Source organism: Plectropomus leopardus, chromosome 4 (genome assembly GCF_008729295.1).
Source record: "Plectropomus leopardus isolate mb chromosome 4, YSFRI_Pleo_2.0, whole genome shotgun sequence".
Classification (NCBI taxonomy): Eukaryota; Metazoa; Chordata; class Actinopteri; order Perciformes; family Serranidae; genus Plectropomus; species Plectropomus leopardus.
The window spans coordinates 34,503,061-34,526,981 of record NC_056466.1 but is presented as its reverse complement, the minus strand read 5'-3'; the positions used below and the strand labels follow the sequence as shown (position 1 = coordinate 34,526,981).

At 40.7% G+C, this 23,921-nt stretch overlaps 1 protein-coding gene across 1 annotated transcript in view; it reads left to right on the top strand.

Annotated features, from left to right (window-relative positions):
• Positions 1–23,921, top strand: part of rptor (regulatory associated protein of MTOR, complex 1) — a 248,178-nt gene that overhangs the window by 81,279 nt on the left and 142,978 nt on the right. Inside the window, 3 exon segments of the mRNA XM_042484972.1 lie at positions 4,691–4,849; positions 9,031–9,177; positions 21,948–22,123. Coding sequence (XP_042340906.1) covers positions 4,691–4,849; positions 9,031–9,177; positions 21,948–22,123 — 482 coding nt within the window.

The following is a 23,921-nucleotide window of genomic DNA, read 5'->3' as shown; positions in this document are numbered from 1 at the left end:
TTCAATACGTGAATTAATTAAAAGTTTCTTACCATTGACCAAACATTGAATTTTGGCCGCTATGTTTATGCATTTATGACGTCAAGTCGGCAACTCGTGTTATAAAATAACGTTATCAGTGTTAGTGTACTAGCCTGGCATGTTTTAGAGGAAAGAGTTTGCCCGCTTGCTACAGCTAATACATGCAGATGCTAAAATGTGCAGCTACTAAAAGTAAATGATAGCTACAAGGAACAAAATATTTTTTATAATATTAATATAATATGTTAATAATTTTTCAACATCAATTGTTGACAGTCTCTCCATGTTTCCCGCTATTTCTGCTGCCCTGAAACGTCACGCAAACATCACAACTCTGCAACTCTGGTATCATTGAAATTCCCCAATTTTCCCCAGTTGGAGGGCTGTTGATGTGCTCGTAACTTGTAAATACATTAAATACGATATGTCTGAGGAGCATGTGAAGGTAGTGTTAACGCATAGAATTTCACCTTGCCGTTTTTGTTGCTGTGTTAAGTTACTGTCACTGCATATAAAACCTGCTAACAACTGGCTTTTTAATATAATGAGAAAGGTTACAGTAGGCATTCACAGAGTCAGATGACTCTGTAGTAGTCATGGGTATTTATCAGCTGTAGCTCTGATCAGCATTGATTGAAACACAACACCCAGGTGAACACGCCAATTTTAGCCCCTTAACCACCAAGATGCAATGACGTACTGCCACTAATTACCGCCCATCTCTGCCCAAACAGCTCTCAAATATAGATCCAAATTAGTCTGCGCCGAATTCGTAAGAGAGACTGAATAAGTAAAAGATATATAAAGAACAGAAACCACCGTAAAGTATTCACACAGCTTGGTCAATGCCGCTTTCTTGTGCTTGAATACCTATTTTCTGGCCTGTCCGTGACGTTGAAAGTGTCACACCAAACCTGCTATAATGACAATGGAAAAGCGGTCTATGGCCTAGTTTCAGTGGGTTTGTTTAAAAATCACATGCTATTTGGTGGAAAAAGAGGTATCGGTAAAACACATCACTTTCCATCGGCCGAATCACCACAACACCATGCTTTCTGCCGTGGTACGGTGGTGCTTTGTGGGATGGATTTGATTGTGGAGCCAGTGTCACTACAGCCTGTCACTCAGGCATCCCGTATCTTAATTATGTGCATCTTTAAGCCTTAATTGTACATCTGTACATTCTCCCCTGTACAATTGTCTTTAAGGTTGAAATTAGTGATAGAGTCCGAAATAAATTTTTGTACCAGGCTGCACATAACTATTTTAATGGGGATTGACTGTTTTGGAGCCAGCCTCAAGTGGCTATTCCAGAAACTGCAGTTTTCGGCGTGTCAGCTTTTTTTTTCCCAGCTCTTGGGGTTGCCACTTGGCGCAGACAGTTCTCTTACCCCAGCGCTGTGGAGATTGGAGGCTGTGTCTTTGTCTCATTGTTTTGTTTTCATTCTTTGAGTGGTTGGAAGTTGTGTGAGAAGTTGAGGTGAGAATATGGCTCGTCCTCTGATTCAAAGCCATTTGACAGGAGGCAGGCTGTCTGGTAAAAGGCATGTTAGTTATGTAACAGCGGAGCCTTGGTGAGTGTGATAATGATTCAGACTGGTCTAACCGGGTGCTTTTCTGTTGCATAACTAGTTGACACCTTTGAGTCCCTTCCATCCACACACACACACACACACACACACACACACACACACACACTCATGTATGCACACAAAGACATGCACGCACGTGCATGCACATGCACGCACGCACGCACACACACACACACACACACACACACACACACACACACACACTTTATTTAATAAAGTGAAGGAGCACAAACAATGTGCACACGTCCTCCGTCTCCTACAGTTACTCCTTTAAAGTTTCTTGAGCAGCTTTTCCAGACACAGACACACACGTCTACAGGCACGAGTATCACGCTGACTTCACTCTTATAAAATCACTGAGAGTGCTGAAGTCTGATCTAAAGTAAGCAGCAGGTGGCAGAGAAAACAAGTCGACAGCAGTAAAGCAACAGTAGCACCACCTCAAACTCAGCGTTCTGTGTTTTTGTGTTTGTTTATGTGCAGAATATCTGCTTCAAATCTGCCCTTAAGAAGCTCCGCTCTGCCTGATTTGTAAGACAGCATTATACGAGAGCTTTGCAGAACTGCTACTATATCGTGTCTTATTTTATACCCTTCCTACTACCAACAGCTTGTTTAAAGTTCACACTCTGAAGTGTAAAAGATCCCTTGTTTACCTACAAATCACACTCACATTTGTCTTTTGTGTTTGTCCAAATTAAGACCAAGTGTCCTATAAAGGGAAAATCCCATAAATCCCATCAGCCTCGCTGTTTGATGGCATTTTTTGGCTATTACATTATTGTTCAAAAGTGTGAAAGGGCTTTTAACAGGTTTGACATCTTTGAAAGCACGTCTTTGTTTGAGTCCATATAATATTGAATCATTGCAAACTAAATGTCTCGATCAACTCTGCCAGCTCCTTACTCACCTCAGAACTGAGTCAGATCTTATTTTTGGGATGCTCCAAACAGAATGCACCAAACATCCAACAAACAAAACAAACACGGCTTACTCATAGATTGTAACTATATAGTTATTTGGTGCAGTATTTGAGGCCTTTTGATTAGGTGTGTTGCAAATAATTTAGGATTGTTTTCGATGGTACAAAGTGATCAACACATCCAAATAGTTGGAACATTCATGGAAAAAATAAAAGTCTGAAAAAAGGCAATTGTTCAGTGCTTCATATCATGGGATGTTTGCACATCCCATGGAAACAGTTGACCTGAAATCTTCAATCAGATTGATATAAATCAGAGTGAGGAAGAGTGTGCATTTTAACACAGCTGCTGTTCCTTCTGTGTTCAGCTCATTTGAGATCTGGTGACCTCACCATTTGGCTGACATCATTTCCCAGTAAGCAGTGAAATGGGACAGTGCTGTCCTGCAGGAGTCCACTTTAATTAGAGCTGTGTCACTGATGAATAAAGTGGCTTAGATCTTTTCTGTTGTCATCTTGACCCAAAATCCAGGTCAACTCAGCCTGCTCTGTGCTTTAGTAAATGAAAGAGCATGATAGGATGTTACCTGTTGCCCGTATAAAAGCATCCGCGTGCCTTCTTTACTAATCTGCCCTCCCCAGGTTTTTATCCTCTTTGTCACTTTGTCTTTGTATCACTGTAGGCCTATTCGAGGGCTTTTTAAGTAGGCCCTGCACACACAATGTGTTACAGTCAGAAACACCAAATATGCATTACAACAGAATTGAAGTTACTGTGAACTTGAAACTGAGGCTTTTGAAGAGTGGAATTGTAGTTGTTAAATTTTTGCAACAGGAAAATATTTTGTGCTCTCACCCTCTCCGCAGTGACTTTTTTTGTTTTGCAGAGGTCTCCCTCTCCTCTATTGTTTGGTTGTTTTTCTTGAATTCTCAGATTTCTCGAGTGAGAAACATCACCTTTGCCTCCTAGCTGAATGCAGGTCAGCTTGACATGTCATGCTGTTTCCCTCTTTCACTTTATCGGCAGCTCACGTCATACTTCACCTTTCAACTTGAAAATGTATAATGTGACATCTCGAATGCAAAAATCCACTCTTTTCTTTTCTATTGCACAGGCCTACATATTAACCCTTTGAAACCTGGATCGACATCAGTTTTCCTGTGTTGCATCAGATGACTTTAAAAGGCATTTAAACCTTTGAAAGCAAATTTATTTCCCCCCCCCCAAAAAGGCAGGCACTTAGCAAGAAATGTCTTGCAAACTGCAAGAATTTAGTAAAAGGTGACAAAAGAATGACCTGAAACATAAAAGAGAAAAAAAAGAAGGAAAAGGTATTAGAAAATTGACCCTCCCAACCCCAGAAAACAGTTATTTAATGATTAATATATGTATTTTAAATTATGTTATAGAAAAAAAGTTTTATTTTTTTTATTTCTGGGGCTTTTTAAATATTTTTTTATTTACTTGTCTCTTTGTATTGAGCAAACTTTACTTTACTTTGTAACTTTAATTTCTTGCCAATGTTTTGGGTTGTTTCTTGTAAAGTTATTCATTGCCTTCTTATGTTCATGAAAAGAATCAGGCCAATTTTCTCTGGTCTCAAATGGTTAACCTTGATCGTTACATAAGAATGACTTTCTGTATGAAAGTTTCTGATCATAATAAGCAGCATCTAGTGTGTTTATGTAAAACGCTGCACACAGCATGAAGAAATCTGTAAAGAGAAGCATAGGGATGATTCTCTCGACCAGCCTGGCCATATATGTGTGTCTCTTTGTATTTTTTTATGCATCTGTCTTTTCCCTTGGCATTGTTTGTTATGTTACTTTCATTTAAACAGCACCAATACCAGCAGGCATTGCATCATTGAACTTGATGAATAGGGGTGTAACGCATGGTCTGCTCTTTTTAGATTTACAGGCAGAATAAGGGGTGAATGTGTAAATGTGTGTTTTTTTTCAACCCTGTGTGTAAAACATATTCTCATTCTGTTATCTGAACAAAGTAGTATGTTGGAATGGAAAACACTACGTCACTTAATGTCAAGATTGTGAGATTTAGCATATTTCTTACCTCTGTCTGTGTCAGTAAAATTGAATTTCAGATGTGAAACAATCATGCTGAGGGTTTCCTCTCCTCCTTCCTGTTTTACAGGCACGTTACAAACAGAGCCTGGACCCCACGGTGGACGAGGTGAAGAAGCTATGCACGTCGCTGAGACGCAACGCAAAAGAGGAGCGAGTCCTCTTCCACTACAACGGCCACGGGGTGCCACGGCCCACCGTCAACGGAGAGATCTGGGTCTTCAATAAGGTACTACACACACACACATCTGAATACTTCTGTCTTTATGAGGACCCTTGTTGACGTCATGCATTCCCGAGCTCCATGATAGTGTCCTCATCTTCTCAGTTAGATCCACCTATCGCTCCTCCACAGCGCCAGCCTTTCACTCTAATATGGTCACCTCTGGCTTCAAAAAGCCAAGATGAGAATGGCCAAAATGCCAAACTCAGGGCTTCAAAATAAGAGACTACAAACCAAAGGGTGATGTCACAATGGCCATGTCCATTATTTTTGAGTCTATAAATCGGATTAAGGTCCCCACTTTGTAGCAAGTACAAGCACAGACTCACTAAATAGCTGTCACATTCACATACAGTTGCTACAGACTTCTAGACCTTTACTGCAACAGGGGTCCAAGGAAAACATATTATCTTTTTACATGTGCATCGCAAATGCAATTATAATGTGATTAGGAAAATAATTGGAGTAAAGCGAGTAAACAGCAGATTCTCATTAGATTAATGCAGTGTTAGACTAATGCAGTAAAGCTCTGAGTCACAGAGAGCATAATCACTGAATTAGTCCAGTTTAATTCACATGAATTACCACCACTGGTGACAGTTCATGAACTGCGGTCACTTTTTACATTTGCCCAGGCCTTTGTCACATATTGAGGTCATATGGAGGAGTGTGTACATGGCTAGTCAAAGACATCATGTCACTGTCATGCATATTATGGTTGTTATTTCTCATAAACATGTTTTATGCTTTTCATGCACTTCTACTGTTTTGACTTCTGTTATTTAATATTTCCTTTATATTTTTATTTCTTTTGTTTGTGTTCCATATCTGGAATGTCTGCAATTTACCTCCAGAGCTATGGTATCCATGTGGTCTATAATTTCAGTGTGGAGTCCATTCTCAAAGAGACATCATAGTAACAAAAATAAGGAGAATTTTACGACAATTTCTATATTCTCTCCACTGGCTATACCACCTTCCCCCTTTTGGATTGGTTACTTGTATTTCTTAATGCATATATTCGTATTTATGTTATATTCTTTACAACCCTAATCGTCATCCAACAAGCAATGATCTACTCGCTTTTAGCTATTCAAACACACATGCATCATGGCTACCATGCATTTCCTGCATTCCCTTGGAGCTTGAGTTGTCTTCATAGCATAAGTGTGAACATAAGCAATTAAACGAGGAAGATCAAATCAGGACGTAGGGTTTCATAGGTATACCACACACTTCCCGCAGATTGATGTGTTTCCTTATTTGGGAGCCACTTTGCCTCCACATTTTTGCAAACTGAAAATCTGTTGTTAAAGACAAAGCCCTATGCATTTTGGGGAAATCCAAAGTAATCCCAAATGACTGATTTTAACTTTTTTCTGGTGGGAATGAAGGATGTCAGCCTTGCTTCTTTCTGCCATTTTCACTAGGCGGGTTTCCATTACAGATTTGTGCAAAACTTAAGTGATATCTTCAGAATGTCATAAAACATAATTGCGAGATGACTGAGTTTCCACTGAGTGATGTTCTGCGACTTCTTCTCTCGTGATAACATTCAAAGAAGTAGCGCTGGGTGATAAAATGATAGCGGTATCAATCACGAAATAACTTTTCCTCGATTGAAATATGAGACGTCGTCGATAGAATGTCGATAGAACGCATACCAGCCATGTTTTGACAGACAACACGAACAGCCAATGATAATATGAATAGTGCTCGAAGAAAATGCAGCGAACAACTTGTGGATTAAACAGCTGATGGTCCAACAGCAGCGCAGTGAGACACACAGAGCGGAGCTTCACAGCACCAAAGTGTCTGAAACAGAGACATTTGCAGAGATGATAAGTGCCTTCTTTAGGCATCTACAGACTACTTTGTGTTAGTTTCAGGTTTAATCAGACTTTGGATGAATCATTTAGAAACACCAGGACTCATCACTCCATGTCTCATCCAGCCGCTCGCACTGAGCTCTCATTATTATTACCAGAGGCAGATGTAATGTTTTGGGGGCCTGGGGCCACAAGCACATTACCTTATTTTCACCCTTTTCTCTAACTGGGAATGTTGGCAGGCTGTTGGCAGCTATAAGAGAAGTAGGCCAAGTCAAAAGTTTTTAATTCTTGAGTAAAATAATTAATAGCACAGATGATTCACAGCAGTTCAAGTCAGAGTCCTGTATTGAGCAGAAGACAAAAGTTTGTTTAAGATACTTAATTTAATTTTTATATAATGCTGGAAAGTTAAATACATAATAAATAATATATTTATTAATACACCATGGGCAAATGAAACTGTGCCATTGAAGTATGAGGGCAATAAACAAACCACAAAAAAGGAAAAAGCAAAATAATTATTCATTAATTGTAATCAAAGTAAAATGTTAAATTTATTGTGATATTGATTTAAAGTATGAGGTTCAGACCTTTACTGGGAGGAAATTTTAATAACTGGACTGCAAGTTGGTGATGCCTGTTCTACAGTATATTTGTCATGTTCAATGTCTGACAGAAAATAAATATTTAAGCCAAAATTAACTTTATGATATCTTAATATCTCACTTAAGATTAAAAGGGAACCTTTAAGCTTGTCAGAAATAGTGATTTGATGTACAGTATATCGTGATATATATTGATATCGACTGACATGAAAAACATTATCGTGATAAGACTTTTTTTTCCATATCGCCCAGCCCTATCCTTGGCATGGTGATGGATGTTCAAAACATTAGCAGCTTTATTTCTATTGCATCCACCACACTAGCCGTCATGATTTCCAATCCAAGGCTACGTAGGCGTGTTATGGAGTGATAATGGAAAGGCGAGCCCCTTATATGTTGGAGTGACCACCAATGAGGGATTTCTGGGAGCTGATAGTCCATGATTTCACAGAGGAATTGTGGATTCAGAACTTCCGGATGATCAGCTCAACTTTTGAAGAGTTATGTGATGCAATAACACCTCTTATAGCTCCTGCTGCATCATGAGGGAGCCAGTTCCTACTGACAAGCACATAACCATAGCATCATGTGACCTAGAAAAGCCAGAAAAGTGTTTCCATTGCAGTTTTGGGAAACATGGCTTTTTTTCAATAGCATGAAATACCACCTCATGCCAGTGTAAAACTTTTTTGCGATAAACATGAGTTTTTTTTTTCCCGAAACTGACGTGTTTCCATTAGGCATAGTTTATATTCGCAATTTCAGCTTGAGGGTTTATAGAAAACAGCCTAATGCTGCTACGTGTGTGTAGCACGAGCTGGTGAGTCTGACAGGCAGTTGGAGAGGAAAGGAAATGGGCATGTACTTATAATGATTCACTGACTGGTGGCATTTTTTTTTTCTAGTGAAAAGCAAATGTACATGGTATGATAATCATAAATTTACATACCACATTATGCTGTGAAACCAATATACTGCTGCAACGCTACCTGACGCACCAAGTTAAACCAAGTCAAGCCAAGCCAGCACATATGTATGGAAAAGGGCTACTTGGCATCTTGACCTGTGGTCAGAAAAATGTATAAAAACTTAACTAACGCACAAGCCTTCCCATAGCCCACCTGCATGCTGTGATCCTAGGGTTGAGCTCTGGGGTCTAGAGGTTTGCGAATTCTACATAAAATGTCGAGTTGTTGATCGTCTTATCCTAGAAGTAAGCACCCACTCACGATGATGCAGCGCTGCTGTCTGGGCTTAGGTGTTGCCTTCACGTCCCCAGCACACCCTCGGGCCTTATGTCCTCTCCTCTGCTCTTCTCCTCCCTTTTTCCTCCACATTTTACCCGTTATTCTTATTCCTTTTCCTATAAAACGAAGCTGCTGTCTCACTGACTACTCAGGAAGAGATCAGTGGGGATTTGTTGTTACAGCATTGGCGGGGAAGTTCTGTAGAGCAAAATTTTCCATTGACTATAGGGTATAACACCTTTATAGCAGCACGGTTATTAGATTTATTACTTATTACCTCTTTCCCATCATCCTCGTGTTTCTGTCTCTCACCCTCCTTCATTATCATTTTCTCTTTCCAACAGTTTCTCTCCCCCTCCGCTCTGCTCACACTCTTCATCAAACAGATGACGAGTTAATAATTAATCACATATCTATAAAAGTGAGTTTTCAGCAATAACACCATGCCCCGTCTCTCTCGTTCCTCAATCTCCTCTCCCGTCTCTCCTCTCTCTCTCTTTCAGAACTACACCCAGTACATCCCGCTGTCCATCTATGACCTGCAGACGTGGATGGGGAGCCCGTCCATCTTTGTGTACGACTGCTCCAACGCGGGAATCATCGTCAAGTCGTTTAAACAGTTCGCCCTGCAGAGAGAGCAGGAGCTGGAGGTGGGCAGCTGCAAACACACTCATGGTTTACAGCATGTCACAACACAGCAGCCATGAATTAGTAGTGAGGTTGTAATTGGTGAAAAAGCACGTCCCAAGATTAGGTGAGTCAGGCAAACACACTCGGCGTGCAGGCAAACAGGCTGAAATAAACCGCTGGTATTTATGAGTTATTAATAAGTAGGAGAATTTTTTCGCTTGCGCACATACACATACGCACACACACACACACACACACACACACACACACACACACACACACGTCACACAAACACACACACGTAAACTCACAATGTATTCATAAAGGAGACCTAAGTGTTGAGTCATGATTCTTTGCTTGAAGCTTCTCTCTGAAAATTTCAGGATGTCGTCAGTGTTGTGATCCAGCCAATCAAATGGGCAGCTGCCTCTAAATCATTGAGTTTTGGTCACACACACACACACACACACACACACACACACACACACAAACACATACAGATACCCAGCACTACTGGCCCCAGTCCCTTCACCGCTTCATCTTTTTATTACGTTTTCGCTCTCTTTCTCTCTCCCGGCTATAGAATGTTATGTGAATCCCTAATGAGATGGCGCTGTCATTCATCTCAATTATTCATGGAGAAGTTTCAGCCAGACTGTAGATTAGCTGGGAAACGAGCGAAGGGAGGCAGAGAGAGAGAGGGAGTACAGGATGAGCTGAGCAGAGAGACGGGAGGCAGAGCAAGAGTAAAGAAGAGCTTCTGTGAACGTTAAAGTAAAGGTGAAGGCAGCAGCTCAAACTGCTGAGTTGCCGCAATGTTTGACAGAGCCTGTCTCTCCACCCTCTGCCGCTGCTGCTCTTTTCTGTTTAAAGTGGTAAAGGTTTCAGTCCTGGTTGATTTGGTGACACATTAAGTGTCCGAGGGTAATAGCAGATGCAGTTTAACACTGCAGGTCACAGAGCTCTGGGGCAGAAAAATAAACTCTTGTTGTTTTAATATGGAAATCAGGCAGTAATTGGGATTTTTCCATCATTCTGTGAGCGACAGTGACTTATTTTATGTTGCACACGGCACGATTCTGCAGACAGCAGGACACAGTAAAAGTTGGAGGTGTGCAGTCTGTCGCCTGCAGGTCTTCATCTGATAGGTCATAGTGGCTGCTGCTGACTGTTCCATTACCCCCTGCAGTGTTTCAAACTGACCCACTGTCCAACAATGCTGAAAATGACCACAGTAGTAGTGGTAGAGCTGATCTCACTGACAGAAAGATTACATTTCCTGTGACTACTTTTTTGGGGCAGCTGTGGCTTAAAGGTAGAGCGGGTCGTCCTCGTAATCAGAATTCCTGGCTCCTCCAGTCAACATGTCAAAGCATCCTTGGGCAAGATACTGAACCCCAAATTGCAGCCAGTGCTGCATCATCACAGAGTGAGTGCGTGTAAATGGTTACTAAGTAGCATGTGGCACCTTGTATTGTAGCCTCAGCCACTGGTGTGTGAACATGTGTGTGTGTGAATGGGTGAATGTGATGGTGGTCAAAAGACTAGATAAGCACTATACAAGTGCAATGCATTTACCATTTTACCATTAACTCATGTTTTATCAGTTAAAAGCTTTCAGTGTGAAGCTGCAGAATTGGGAAATGTTTCACCTGCATGAGCAGTAACTTCAAATTTAAAAATTGAGCCACTTTTTAACATTTACTTCATTTATTCATGTAAAGGATGTAGTGTGACATAAAACGTGTTCTTAGAAGTCTCCGTGTCTCTTTGGTAGGTTGTTGAGCTACCTGTGGCCTGTTGTTGAGCTACCTGTGGCCTGTTGCTGAGCTACCTGTGGCTTGTTCTTGAGCTACCTGTGGCCTTTTTTTGAGCTACCTGTGGCTTGTTCTTGAGCTACCTGTGGCCTGTTCTTGAGCTACCTGTGGCCTGTTCTTGAGCTACCTGTGGCCTGTTCTTGAGCTGCCTGTGGCCTGTTGCTGAGCTGCCTGTGGCCTGTTGTTGAGCTACCCATGGGAACCTTCCTCAGGATTGCAAATATAAACTGAGATAAAAAACTATCAGGGCGAGGGGCACACCTCATGTTGTGTTTGGCCAAAAAAGTAATGGCTTTTGGCGGTGATGCACAGCTTCCAGGCACTGTACAGTAAGGCATGTTTGTTGCTGAGAACACTACAGTGTTGTTAGATTCATCATGTTTTTTTTCTTTAGTGTTCCAGTTGAACAGTGAAGTACATTCTTTTCGATACCTTTAGTTTTTGTAAATAAAACCATGTTGGAGACACACACCTCCACATGCTGGGCAGGTTAAGGAAGTGTTTGGGGGCTGAGTGTCAGGAGCTTAGGCACAAAGCATCTTTATACATGTAGAAGGCTGTGCAAGAAGGAAACTCAACTTCTCTGTCAGTACAGCATGCACTGAGGCATTTATTGCTTCAATTGACTTCATATACCATCAACAATGATTGAATATCTGATAAAACATGGTGATTTTCTCTCTCTACAGTATTTTATCTGCAAGTATTGTTGCTGACACATAGTTCATAAAACCGCAAATATGTAAATGAGGCAATTTTGTGGGCCATAGGCTTAGTCACCTTTGTGTTCAGTAATTTGTGGACACATGATGACTTAAAAGACATTTATTGAAATGAAAATGTTTGACATTAAGTTTGCAGAGGTCATTGCACGGTTGCACTGTACACCATATTGTGCACAGGACATTAGAGTTTTTCTGTAGCAGGGTGTACTCTGTACTCCGAAGGTATTAGCTGCATCGTTGCACAAAAAGTATTTACTTATGGTGAGACCTCCAGGGTTTTACTGTGTTGGGAAATAAACAGAGGAAGTCCCCCAGTTAAATTCAGACCTGGGAAGTTGCATAACGTCCATAAGTAATTTCACTTTTCCACCTGAGTGCTTGCCCTCCTCACACAGAAAGGAGGGGGGCGGGGGTAGTAATGGAAGATAAAGACAGAAACAATGACTTCCAGAGACTTTTTAATCATGCAGGAGATGATCCAAGCGGGGAGTCCCCCACCTTGCCCACGTGCTCCTGCACCCACACCCCTCTCTCACGACACACACACACACGCGCACACACACACACAGACACACACTGTCAGCCATTTTTAAAAAGACACACACGACGCACATGGCACGGCAGGCCTGATCTCACTGGGGACTATTATTTGGAGATGCAGTGATGCACATGAAGACAAGCACGAAGGAGACGGCTGAAGGGATGATACGAAAGGAGGAGGAGGAGGTGTTTTATCACTCCTCCATAGCACCAACTTCCTCCTGCAGTCCTTTCAGCTGTCAGTGTGTGTGTGTGTGTGTGTGTGTGTGTGTGTGTGTGCGCGCGCGCACGCACGCATGCGTGTGCGCGTACATGCGTGTACGTGGGTGTCTGCTCTGAGTGCTCTATTATAAGGCCACCTGCTTCCTTTTAAATATCTCATCACTTCCTGTGTGCACTCAGCCGACATGCTCACTGCATTAGCTGCAGGGCGGAAAGGTGTGTGTGTGTGTGTGTGTGTGTGTGTGTGTGTGTGTGTGTGTGTGTGTGTGTGTGTGTGTGTGTGTGTGTGTGTGTGTGTGTGTGTGTGTGTGTGTGTGTGTGTGTGTGTGTGTGTGTGTGTGTGTGTGTATATATCCCGCAGCACTCACAGCCAGGACACATTGGACTGTGAGAGCCTGTGTGTGTGTGTGTGTGTTTGTGTGTGTAAGTGTTGTGGTTTGATGTTTGTGTTGCCGGCATTTCCAGGATGCTCACATTAAGCCTCCACTGGCTCCTTCTATCATTTTAATGAATAATTAATGCACGGCTGTAAAATTTATTGCTCGACTAGAGTTGTGTGTTGCTATCCGTGCGCGTTTGTGTGTAACTGCGCTCCCCTGCTGTGATGGTGTTTTTACATTTGAAAGATGCCCCCCAAACATAGAATTAGGGTCATAAATTAGTGTTATTTTTTTTTTTTTAAAGGAATTTCCAGCATTTAAATTGTTCCCTGATATCCCCAGTGTAAGAAAGCTGTCATGGTGATTTTCATGGTAATTTGTGAGATTACAGTATGCTAATTTGATAATTACAGTGGATGCTCGGCATCAATCAGCTTCTGCTGGCAATGTTGTTGTATTTACCGTTTGGATTACTGCGGCGCGCCGTCACACGTCTTTCTCCCAAATTTCTTTCAGGAAGACAATGTCGTCCGCAGGTTGACACAATGAGAGGCTTTATAGAATAGCATGGCGCTTTGTTTGTGATGTCTGCCTCTGCGCGCGAGTCAACATTTTCCTCATTAGAGAGAGAGAGGAGAAAAATTATGTTACAAGAAGACTGGCACAGATCCATCTGCACGGCAACAATCGGGCTCCCACACACGCCTGCAAGAATTTCAAAGAGAAATGAAATATGCATGTTGTTGGAAAAAAGAGAGACACATGCACAGTTACACACATTATCACCCCCCCCCCCCCAATTAATTAAGACTATTCTTCTGTATTTTTAATATCATGATTTATTCATGTGTGTGCAGAGCTTCTTATAGAGCGCTTCTGTAAATACATAATGTCTCACACTGAGATCTGAGCTTCAGCTGCTGCCGCCTTTTTTCCACCACTTATTATAGAGTCAGCTAATGAGTTATTGGACTAGCAGAGAGCAGAGAGGCTGTGCAGTATATACAGGAGGCATTACATAAACCTACAGAGCTTCATCACAAGACAGTTCTGCAGTTTGATTAGCCTAACTGGAAACTGGATTGAACATCTGAATCAGGTCATGGCAGTTTTACGAATAAAATACTGACGCTCTCTTTACTTTTTTGTTGCTTTTTTTAAACTAAATTCTCAAGGTCTACGGAATGGAAATAGCAATTTTTCCTGTTTAGGCTCTTGTTTTGTTTTGCGGGCAGCCTGCTGGATCATTTGTTGTATTTGTCTTTTTGTTTCATCTCATAATTGACTCAGCTCGCCCTCAGGGTGCAGAAAGACAAGGATGTCCCCTCAGTGCTTGCCTCGGGTAGTGTGGGTTTACCACAACTTGCATCAGATGCTGAGATACAGCATACAGCAAGCTGGGAGGCCCAACAAGTAGTTTTCTTTCCGGAGCTGTGGTGTATTACTGCTGTTTGTGGTTGTGTTGGTGGGTCTACTGCAGTGATACACGATCAATGGCCTGCAGGTTAAATCTGGCCCCCCTGATAGGGCACCCCAACCATTTTCTAAATCCCAATAAAAATAAAGTGATTCATGCTGGGAATTGTTTTTATACTTTCAGTATATGTAAAGGGACAGAGTGCGTAAACAGCATCAAAATAGAGCCTGTTTATCAAAGAAAGTGCCAGTGGAGGATCCCCCACACCCCCTGACAGAGGTACTAGCTAAACCCCTAATGTTCTAATATCTTAGAAACATCCTAAAATCCTAGAAAGATGCTACACTCCTACAAAAGTCCTAAAATCCAAGGAATGTCCTAAAAACCTAGAAATGTCCTAAAAACCTAGAAATGTCCTAAAGTCCTTGAAACGTCCGTAAATCCTAGAAATATCCGACCACCTGTAGCTCAGGGACTACAGCCAGAAAATAGGTACTAGAACCTGGTACAATGTATCTCTCCTTGTTTTATATAAGGTTAATGTTTATTGTGTACTGTCCCTGTCTAGATAAAATTAAAAATGTCCTAACAATTCAAAAAAGTCCTAAAATCGAGAAATGTCCTAGAATTTCAGAAACATCCTCAAATTGTAAAAATCCTAAAAGCATCCAAAATCAGAGAAATGTTCTTAAATCCTTGTAATGTTCTAAAGTCCTAGACATGTCCTAAAATCTGAAAAACACCCTAAAATCCTAAAAAAAAGTGCTAAAATAAAATCCTAGAAACATCCTAAAATCCTTGTTGAAACGTGTATAGGGCTGCTCCAGCTCCCCCTGTCATTTTGACAAAGTGACCCCCAAGCAGAGCAAGCTGAGTATCCTTGGTCTACTGTATGTTCTCACGCTCTATGTCTGCATATATTATTGCTCGTGTTCTTTTGACACTATAGATTGATTGCCAGAGCTTTTAGTGCACACTCACTGTGAGACAGATTTCTCACACTCTCTCCTTCTGCTCAGCCGTCGTGCCTGTAGCCCCCAAAAGTGTTAGCAAACACAGAAAGAGTTTTAGCACTTGAGGCACCATTTTCCGCCACAGTAAACAGATGTTCAGGGTATCTACAGCTCTCCAACAGATCTCACAGTAGCAGTTTACCAACGTGCTTATGTATAGTGAGCAGGCCTAAGTGTGCAGTATATGATCACAGCTTATTTATGCATCCCACACAAGTGTTTCAGAGCAAACTGAACTTGGCTCATTGCATCTGCTAGAGGGAGTGTCACTGGTAGGACAGAGAAATGAAAAAAAGTGTTCTATAGGAACCAGTTGTAGATTTTACAATTCTAAAAATATGCCATGAATTGTAATAGGGAGTTCTTGAAAAACAGAAAAAAATAGAAATAAAAAACATTCTTATACTTCCCAAATTTGTTGGACATATGTATAGTCCAGTTCCATGATGGACAGAGCAATGACAAAATCAAAGAAGAAAGTCATTTTCCTAGCAGGATTTCTTCATTTACAAGAAACACTGCGAAATATGTTTTATACTTCCTGTGAATATAATCCAATTAATCATGTTTCAATAATTATTGTGTATATACCTTCTAATAAATGATTAGAGAAAAGTAAAATCTAACATTGATTTTAAAAATTACTGCAAAACATTTGGTCAAATCATGAGTGAACAAATAAATGTATTCTTCGTTTTATTTTTCATTTAATCTCTCGAGCTTCATTAATCAAATATTGGTCAAATTGTGTGCAGCACTGAAATCGTGTATAAAGTATTGCTATCAACTCTTTCCAGTCATACCTAATTTATACAATTCCAAGGCTGTTTAGGGACCCAAGTGTGCAGACATATTGGTAACATATTGGCGACCACATTTTTTGTTTTTTAAGCTAACATTCTTGCAAATAGCTACCCTGCACTAGCCCAGTCTTTGGAAATGTCCGATTCAACCTCTTTGACCAGGCGTCACGGTGGCGTCATGGTTAGCACTGTTGCCCCACAGCAAGAGGGTCCGTGGGCGGGGGCCCTTCTGTGCGGAGCCCTTCTGCATGGGTTCTCTTCGGGGTCTCCAGCTTCCAAAGACATGTGAGCGTGTAAGGTTGTCTGTCTATATGTGTCGGCCCTGCGATAGTCTGGCGACCTATCCGGGGCCCCCCCGCGACCCTTACGAGGACAAGTGGTTACAGAAAATAACTGACTGACTGACCTCTTTGACTTTGAAACATTGTCTTTATATGTCAGACTTCAGTCCTTTAAACGTATTTTTAAAGTATTCTAGTGTAAGGTAGGCATTAATCCCTTATGATGCAGCATAGAAAAAGTTACTTAACACCGACAATTAAACATTGTAATGAGCCATAAATTATAATGCATCATTATATACCTCACTTTACTCAACACATAAAATGATAAATCATGATGTTTCATAGTATGTTATAGCACACTATGAGTCCTTACTACAGTTGATTGTTGATATGTATATAGGTGAGTGCAGGTATTTATAATGCATTATAAGCCCCATTAGTCAACCTCTAGTTTAAAACTAGTCATGAGCATCCATTAGTCCCTTGATACTTATAATTCATTAAGTCACATCTACAATGTTTTATGACTGTTGATATAATTCCTTAGTAAACATTATTTGTGATTATATTATAGTGTATTCGTAAAGCATTATGAATGCATTATAATTCACTATAAATGCCTTCATAATGCTTTAGAAACGTGGTCTTCGCAGAAAGTGTTACCAGAAATATTTAAATACACCATTTTGCGAAATGGCATCACCGCTTTTTCCCATGCCTGAATTTAATGTGACTCCGGAATGTTATTTAGCCACCTCTCCAACAACATAGCATAATGTGGTTAATGCCAGTAGATGCTGTAGGTCCTCTAGTTTAACATGTTACTTGTTTCTTCATTGTAGCTTTAATACTGAGCCTGCTACAGCAGGTTTTGTTAGCCAGGATTAGTCTGCTCACTCCTCACCTTCAGCTCCACCTGTCCTACCTGCTGGATCCTCCTTTCAGTTCCTGGAGGCTTTTCCTTTTTTTTTTAGTTTTTAGTTTTGCAGTGCAGAGCAGTGTGGCACTGATCAGTTAGGTAGATGTAGGTTGTAGCAGCTGTTACACAAGTCAGCGAGAACTGCCATCTTTGAATCTCTCACCGTGCGATGTGGGATGTTGGACCATCGATTTAGAGCCACGACCAAAGGTATCACCACATTTCTTTCAAAACAGGATCATTTGTACCCTTTGACCCACCGTGATAGCGAGCCTGCCATTTCTGCCATTAGATGCCCCTAAATCCTACACACTGGACCTTTAGACAAATACCAAGGAATTTTAATTAAAAAGTGGGTGAAACTTTAGAAGAGACATCCTGCTGTCTTACTTTAATTTCATCACTGCGGAAGTCACAAGTTGCAATAAACATTAAAAAAAAAATGGCTTCAGAGACAAGCGAGTATCATAATGCAGTGTAATTGTTTTTCTGAATAATAGAGACTCGTGTTTGCAGAAAAGAGCAGACAATAACAGTAATAATAATACAATAATCTCCCTCCCTAATTTCTCACTAAAAACAGGCAGAGCTGCAAAATGAAAGCAGCCACCCACAGCAGTCAGTGATGTTAAAGGGAAGTCTTGGATTGGCTCCATTAAGACCCACAGCTCATTAAAGTCTACTCAGCGGAAGACAGAAACCATATTGAACTCCCAGAAAACAAATCAACAGTGAAACAGCACAATGAGCACATGAATAGTCAAGAGCTCCAAATATAATTAGTTTCACATCACATGTTAGCCTCCTCCATTTGTCAGGTTTGTGTATAAAGACTGAGCCGTCCCAGAGTGTGGAAATAACACGCTAAATCTGTTTTTAGAATAGTCGGGAGAATTGTTCACCACTGACGACCGCCTGTAAAGGGGCAAGCAAGAGGAAAATGTCCTCACTGGGATCAATAAACCATCACATTATCATTAAGTTCTCAAAATGTCTTCGGCAGTGCGTCACATGTAATGTTTTGTGTGGAAGTTTACGTAGTAAACCTTTAAAAAGCTCTGATTTGTTTCTTCTGCAATCAGATTTTCTTCCTGTTTTGCACCAGAGAGCAAACACCCCCTCCCCCTAAAAAACAACTTTTATTGCTCGTCCCATGCTGTTCATAACAGAAGCAGAAAGTTGAACTCAGTTAGTTTCACTTTTTTCAGTGAGGCTTATTTTTGTGTATTTCTTCAGTTTTCGGTGTGGTCCACACAATACAGCAGCTTATAAAGATTCAAAACATCTCTGTGATGGACAAGGTTCAGCCCATTATAAATGCAGCCGCTTTAAATGGGAAAAATGGATGAATATGTGATCTCAGTGAAGGCTGTTTCAGAAAGCTGACAAGAAATCAAGTGAAAAGTAGATTTGCTTTTTGTAGAAAAGTTTTCTCAGAGCGATGACATGATTGCCAAGAAACACAAACTGCTTGCAACAATAATGACAACAGTTGGAGCAGGCTGGTGTAGGCGGTAACAGGGTGCTAATGCCTTCACCTGTTGCCATGACTGGACGTGCACAAACTCACACTGGGACTTCACATTACTTTTCTTACTTGTTTTTACTTCAAGAGGTTTCCTTCTTTGTATTTTGGCCTCCTTTCTGCAGCAGCTTCTCTTTGTCTTTTTTTATCTGGTCTTCAGCTCAAGTTCATCGTCTGCTCTGCTTGTGTTGTCCTCCCACCTTGCTTCTGTCACAGTGTCTGAACTCCTAGTATTTTTAGAAATGTAGCTTTCTCTATGCATTTGAGCCTTTTGTTCTCACACAAACTGTTTTTGGTCACTGAAAATGGATTTTTTTGAAAAATCCAGCCAGAGTGTAGATATTCAGAAACTCAGTTTTCTGTGTTTCTGTGTAGACAATAAAAATAGGGTTTTCTGGGTTGTCTCCCTTGTTTTTGACGGAGTGTGTGTCGTTATCGTCTGCCTGCAGCACACTGCATGCCTGAGCAGCGTGTGAAGGCAATCCGCCGTGCAGAGTGTTTCACGCTCAGTGTTCAGACAGCGTTGTTGCTGTGACGCTTCTGCAGGGCTCCCTGCTGCTATGAGTTCTATATTTCCACATTTATGAGCACATATTCCACTGATTTATGAAGTCGTGCAGCTCTTGCATTGTCAACAGCACGGTCCTGCAGACGCTACATATTAAAATGCCATGTTTCAACAATTGAAGGGATTGTGTCAACAGAGACTTTGTCAGAGGACTCTTATTTTGAAACGGAAGCAGGGAAGTGAGAATGCAATTTATATTTCCTCATCTCTGTGGATAATAAAGACATCTAAACTGTAATAAAAGGTGTTAGAGAGTCAGTGTAGTTATACATCGTAGGTGACAGCCTGCGTTTGCATTCTGGTGTGGACAGAGATTTTTCTTTGAATACTGTCTGTGTGGATGGGATTTCTTTTGTAACCACAGGAGGAAAATATGCATCTCTAAAAATACCCATGTACGTGTAGACTAAGCCTTAACTCCCTCTAGCACTGCCACAATGCCAGGACGTTGGCTTTTTTTTGACAATGCTAATTTCTGGCAACAAGTACAAACCAGGGAACCCATAAAACAGTCAGAACAAACGGAAACACTTCCACATTTTCTAAACAGCAGCAAATGGGTGTCAACAAATGGGGCTGTCACAATGAGATGCTCTCCATGTCTGTGTCTGCTGTGTCCTCTGACAGACATATACTGACAGATACCGGCCACAAACTAGTTTCATCTCTTTAAAGTCAAGTCGTCTGTCACCCTGCTCCTTGTCTCTGTCTGTCCCTCTGTCAGACATTTCCCCTGACAGCAGGTCAGACTCTGCACATTCACACTCAGAGAACTTGAGTTAGAACTTAAAAGTGTGTCCTGATATTTTGATTTTTTTTTAGGCAGACATATTTCAATAGAATTTTTGATAGAACAGGGATATATTTTGAAATTATAGCTTTCTTGGTATGAGACTACATATTGTCTTATATTTTGGACATCTAATATCTGAAGTGTTGCCTCTTCCTGGTTTTAAAGGCTTAATTTCCTTAATTGATGCAATTTTCTGAACTTACCAGACTGTTCTAGCTGTTCTGTTGTTTACCTTTACCCATGTAGTCATTGTATTCACATTACTGATGATTATTTCTAAAAAAAAAAAAAGTCATTTTGCAAATATTAGGCCGAGGTATGGGTATTCAATAGCTTTAAGGTATCGACCAAAGTAACCCAATGCCAAGTAGTATGGAAACTTCACCAGATGTAGACTGTGGCAAAAGCCTGCCATTTGCTGACCATATTTAATTTCATTCTCCCTTGATTCAGCTATCTACATATAATGTTTTTAATATCCCCTTGACTATGAGAACCAACAACAACCTCTGAGCTCACAACTAACACCCAGAAGATGGCAATTTTGACAGAAGTTTTCTATTGTGCAATAAGCATCCTTGCTTTGTTCTTTTGTTGAACTGCGGTAAAGATCTACAACAAATAAACAGTTTTGGGCACATCCAGAAAAGCTGTCTCACAGGATGCTGATGCCCAATGTTGATCTGTTTTCTGATACGGCCTATCTGAGCTGAGTTGCCACATCTTTTGAAACATCTCTAGTCAAACAATGCATGAACATAATATTTTTCATGCCAAGAGTTTGATCTTGAGCCTTCCTGACTAACGTCAAATCAGCAAACTTTCTGTTGCTGCCAGTTCGGCAGCAAAAGTAACATTAGTGGAGGAATGCTAACAGTTAGCCCAGTCACTATGTGTGTGTGTTGTCAGGTGGACTCCCACCAATTGTCCTTGGTGCAGAGCTCACACTCCCTCAGCAGCAGCTACAACCTATACAGTCTTTTTGTGTGGTCAAGTCAAGCACGGTGTATCTAACCGAGTTGACAGTTCAGCGTGCTGAGATGCAATCAACATGTTCGAAAGTGTGGCTATGACATCGGCATTGTATGTACAACTTGGCTTACTGTTTGTAAATTGTATATTGCATGTTTACTTGTGTGCAGATGCATACACATGTTCGCATTATGTTTAACATATATTAATATGCATGTATGTCAAGGCTTTTTTTGTAAATTCAGTGCGATATACATATATTTATAATTAACTGATTAGCTGAGAAAGAGTAGGAAATAATGTTTACATTTCCTCCTATTTCTTTTCAAACATGGAAGATGCAATTTCTTGTGGCTTGTTTGAATCTATTCATTGATTATAGATTATCATCCCATTGCCACTTTTGTCAAATTTTTATCTTTTCTGTTTTTTGATTTACTTTTCAAAGCATATATATGTTTCTTTATCTATCTCTCTATCTCTCTGTCTCTTTCTCTATCTATCTATCTATCTATACAACAGGCAACTCCATTCACATTATGAATATCAAATGAAGCATTCCTTTAATGACTGTCACTCTTAGGTTACTTGTGTCATCATTTTTTATACAATACCCTGACTTAGTAACTATTCTGTGAAAGCATCAATAGTTAATCCTACAATATTGTCCAAATGTTGATATTGAGATATTTGGCCAAAAATATCATATTTGATTTTCTCCGTATTGCCCAGCCTAGTTTGTAGATGTGGCTCAGGTGTTTGTTGCAGCCCAATAATTGTAAACAAACACTGTCATTTTTTCATCTGTTCAGGTGGCAGCCATTAACCCCAGCCACCCCCTCGCTCAGATGCCTCTGCCTCCCTCTATGAAGAACTGCATCCAGCTGGCTGCCTGTGAGGCCAGCGAGCTGCTGCCCATGAACCCTGACCTCCCCGCTGACCTCTTCACCTCCTGCCTCACCACACCCATCAAGATCGCCCTCCGATGGTAAGCTTTCTCTCACACTTTCTATCCCTTCTCTTTGACGAACCGTGTTTTTCTAAGAATTTAAACATTCCAGACAGATCATTTTCTATATAATGTCCTAAAGTAATGCTGAAGTGACAAGAAGCAGGGATATTTGTCATCTAATTTTTAACATCTAAGCAGTGTTTTACAATATAGAGCCTGACCCGGCTATAAATAGCACGAGGAGAAACTTTGAATTTATGCGCAGGAGCTGTATGGTCTTTTTCAGTGGGTCGGAAAATGTAAAGGAGAAATTCTACTTTGGAAGAATTTGAATGACCTTTCTGCTCATGATCAGTTTAGTCTTGCTTTTTTTCACCTATTCTGTTGGTAAATTTAAGGTTGTGGATTAATTTGCTGCTAAATAACGCACTATTTGTCTGTACTGTTCATAAAAAAAGCACACATTTTCTCTTTAAACCTGCAGGAGACCTTGTGTCATTAATTTGTAAAGCCTGTTAGAGGCAGCTTGGATCACTGCTTGGACACTCTGAGGACACAATCATGAGTCCTGTGCAGAGACCGAACCTTGCTCTGAGCTCCGACCCTGCTCAGTATTCAGCGCTGATGAGAAATATTCAGCTGTGATGAAAAATGTAAACCCACATCATCCGCGCCGATGCAAGGATAGTGGTCCCTGCAGAGGACGCTTCAGTAAAATAAGTGAAAGATATTCAGGTGAAATGTGTTCACACTTGGTTTCTACAGTGGCCTGATGTAAATGCCGCATGATGCATCATTCAGGGGACTGTATGATAGAGCTCCAGGCTAAACCACGGCAGCACACGGGTTGCATCAGCCAGTCAGCAGCATGTGGGGCACAGTGAGCGTATGGGGCTTGCACACCCAGGCAAAGGTGATTGCATCACCTCTGATCTACTGTTAACACAGAACACACACAAACACAAACACAAACACACACACACACACACACACACACACACACACACACACATATGTCATTAATGTTACATTCACATGTACTGTAACCCCACATCCCATATCTAGGGTAATTTGTCAGTAGCAACAAGTATCAAAAGTTGTCTTCGAATGCTTGGTCTAATTTGTAGTTTTTACTCAACGTTTCATCAGATATTTCCTAATTGAAATCAGGAAGTCAGCTGACTTTGCTTATTTTAGACTGTATTTTACAGTTGTTGTATGGTTTTGCATTGAAGAATATTTAGCTTGGAGTTAGAGTCGCAGCTGAGGTGGGATGTTAGCACTGTTACTGAGAAAATAATACTCTGCCCTTGTACTTGATACTGTAGTTTGTTACTGGAGAAGAATGCCTGGTTGAAAATATGAGGTGGTTCCATGTGTACTTTGCTGATGGCTGTTGCCATCTTGCTTTTTTGGAGCCATCAGTGACGATACAATAGGGCTGGGTATTGTCAAGAACCTCACATTTTAATTTGATTTCGATTCTTTGAGTCACAATTGGATTCTATAATGATCCAGTTGCTTTGATATTGATTCAGTTATGTGTGTCGATGTCAGATAATTCATTCGAATACCCTCTGTGTTAGATAAAGTGTGTGTTATCTGTACTGATTTAGAACAAACTGACACCAAAAATTATTTTATCATTACATTATTCTTTATTAGATAAAAATTCAGAATAAAATAAATTTAAAGTACAGAAAAGGGCACATTTTTGCCTGAGCCGAACTTAACAAAAGTAATAAACATTTAAGCAGGATTTGTCAAGCTGCATTTGTGTGTGATCCACAGCTTTAGCATTAGCAACGGGTTGCAAAACATCTGCGTGGTGTCG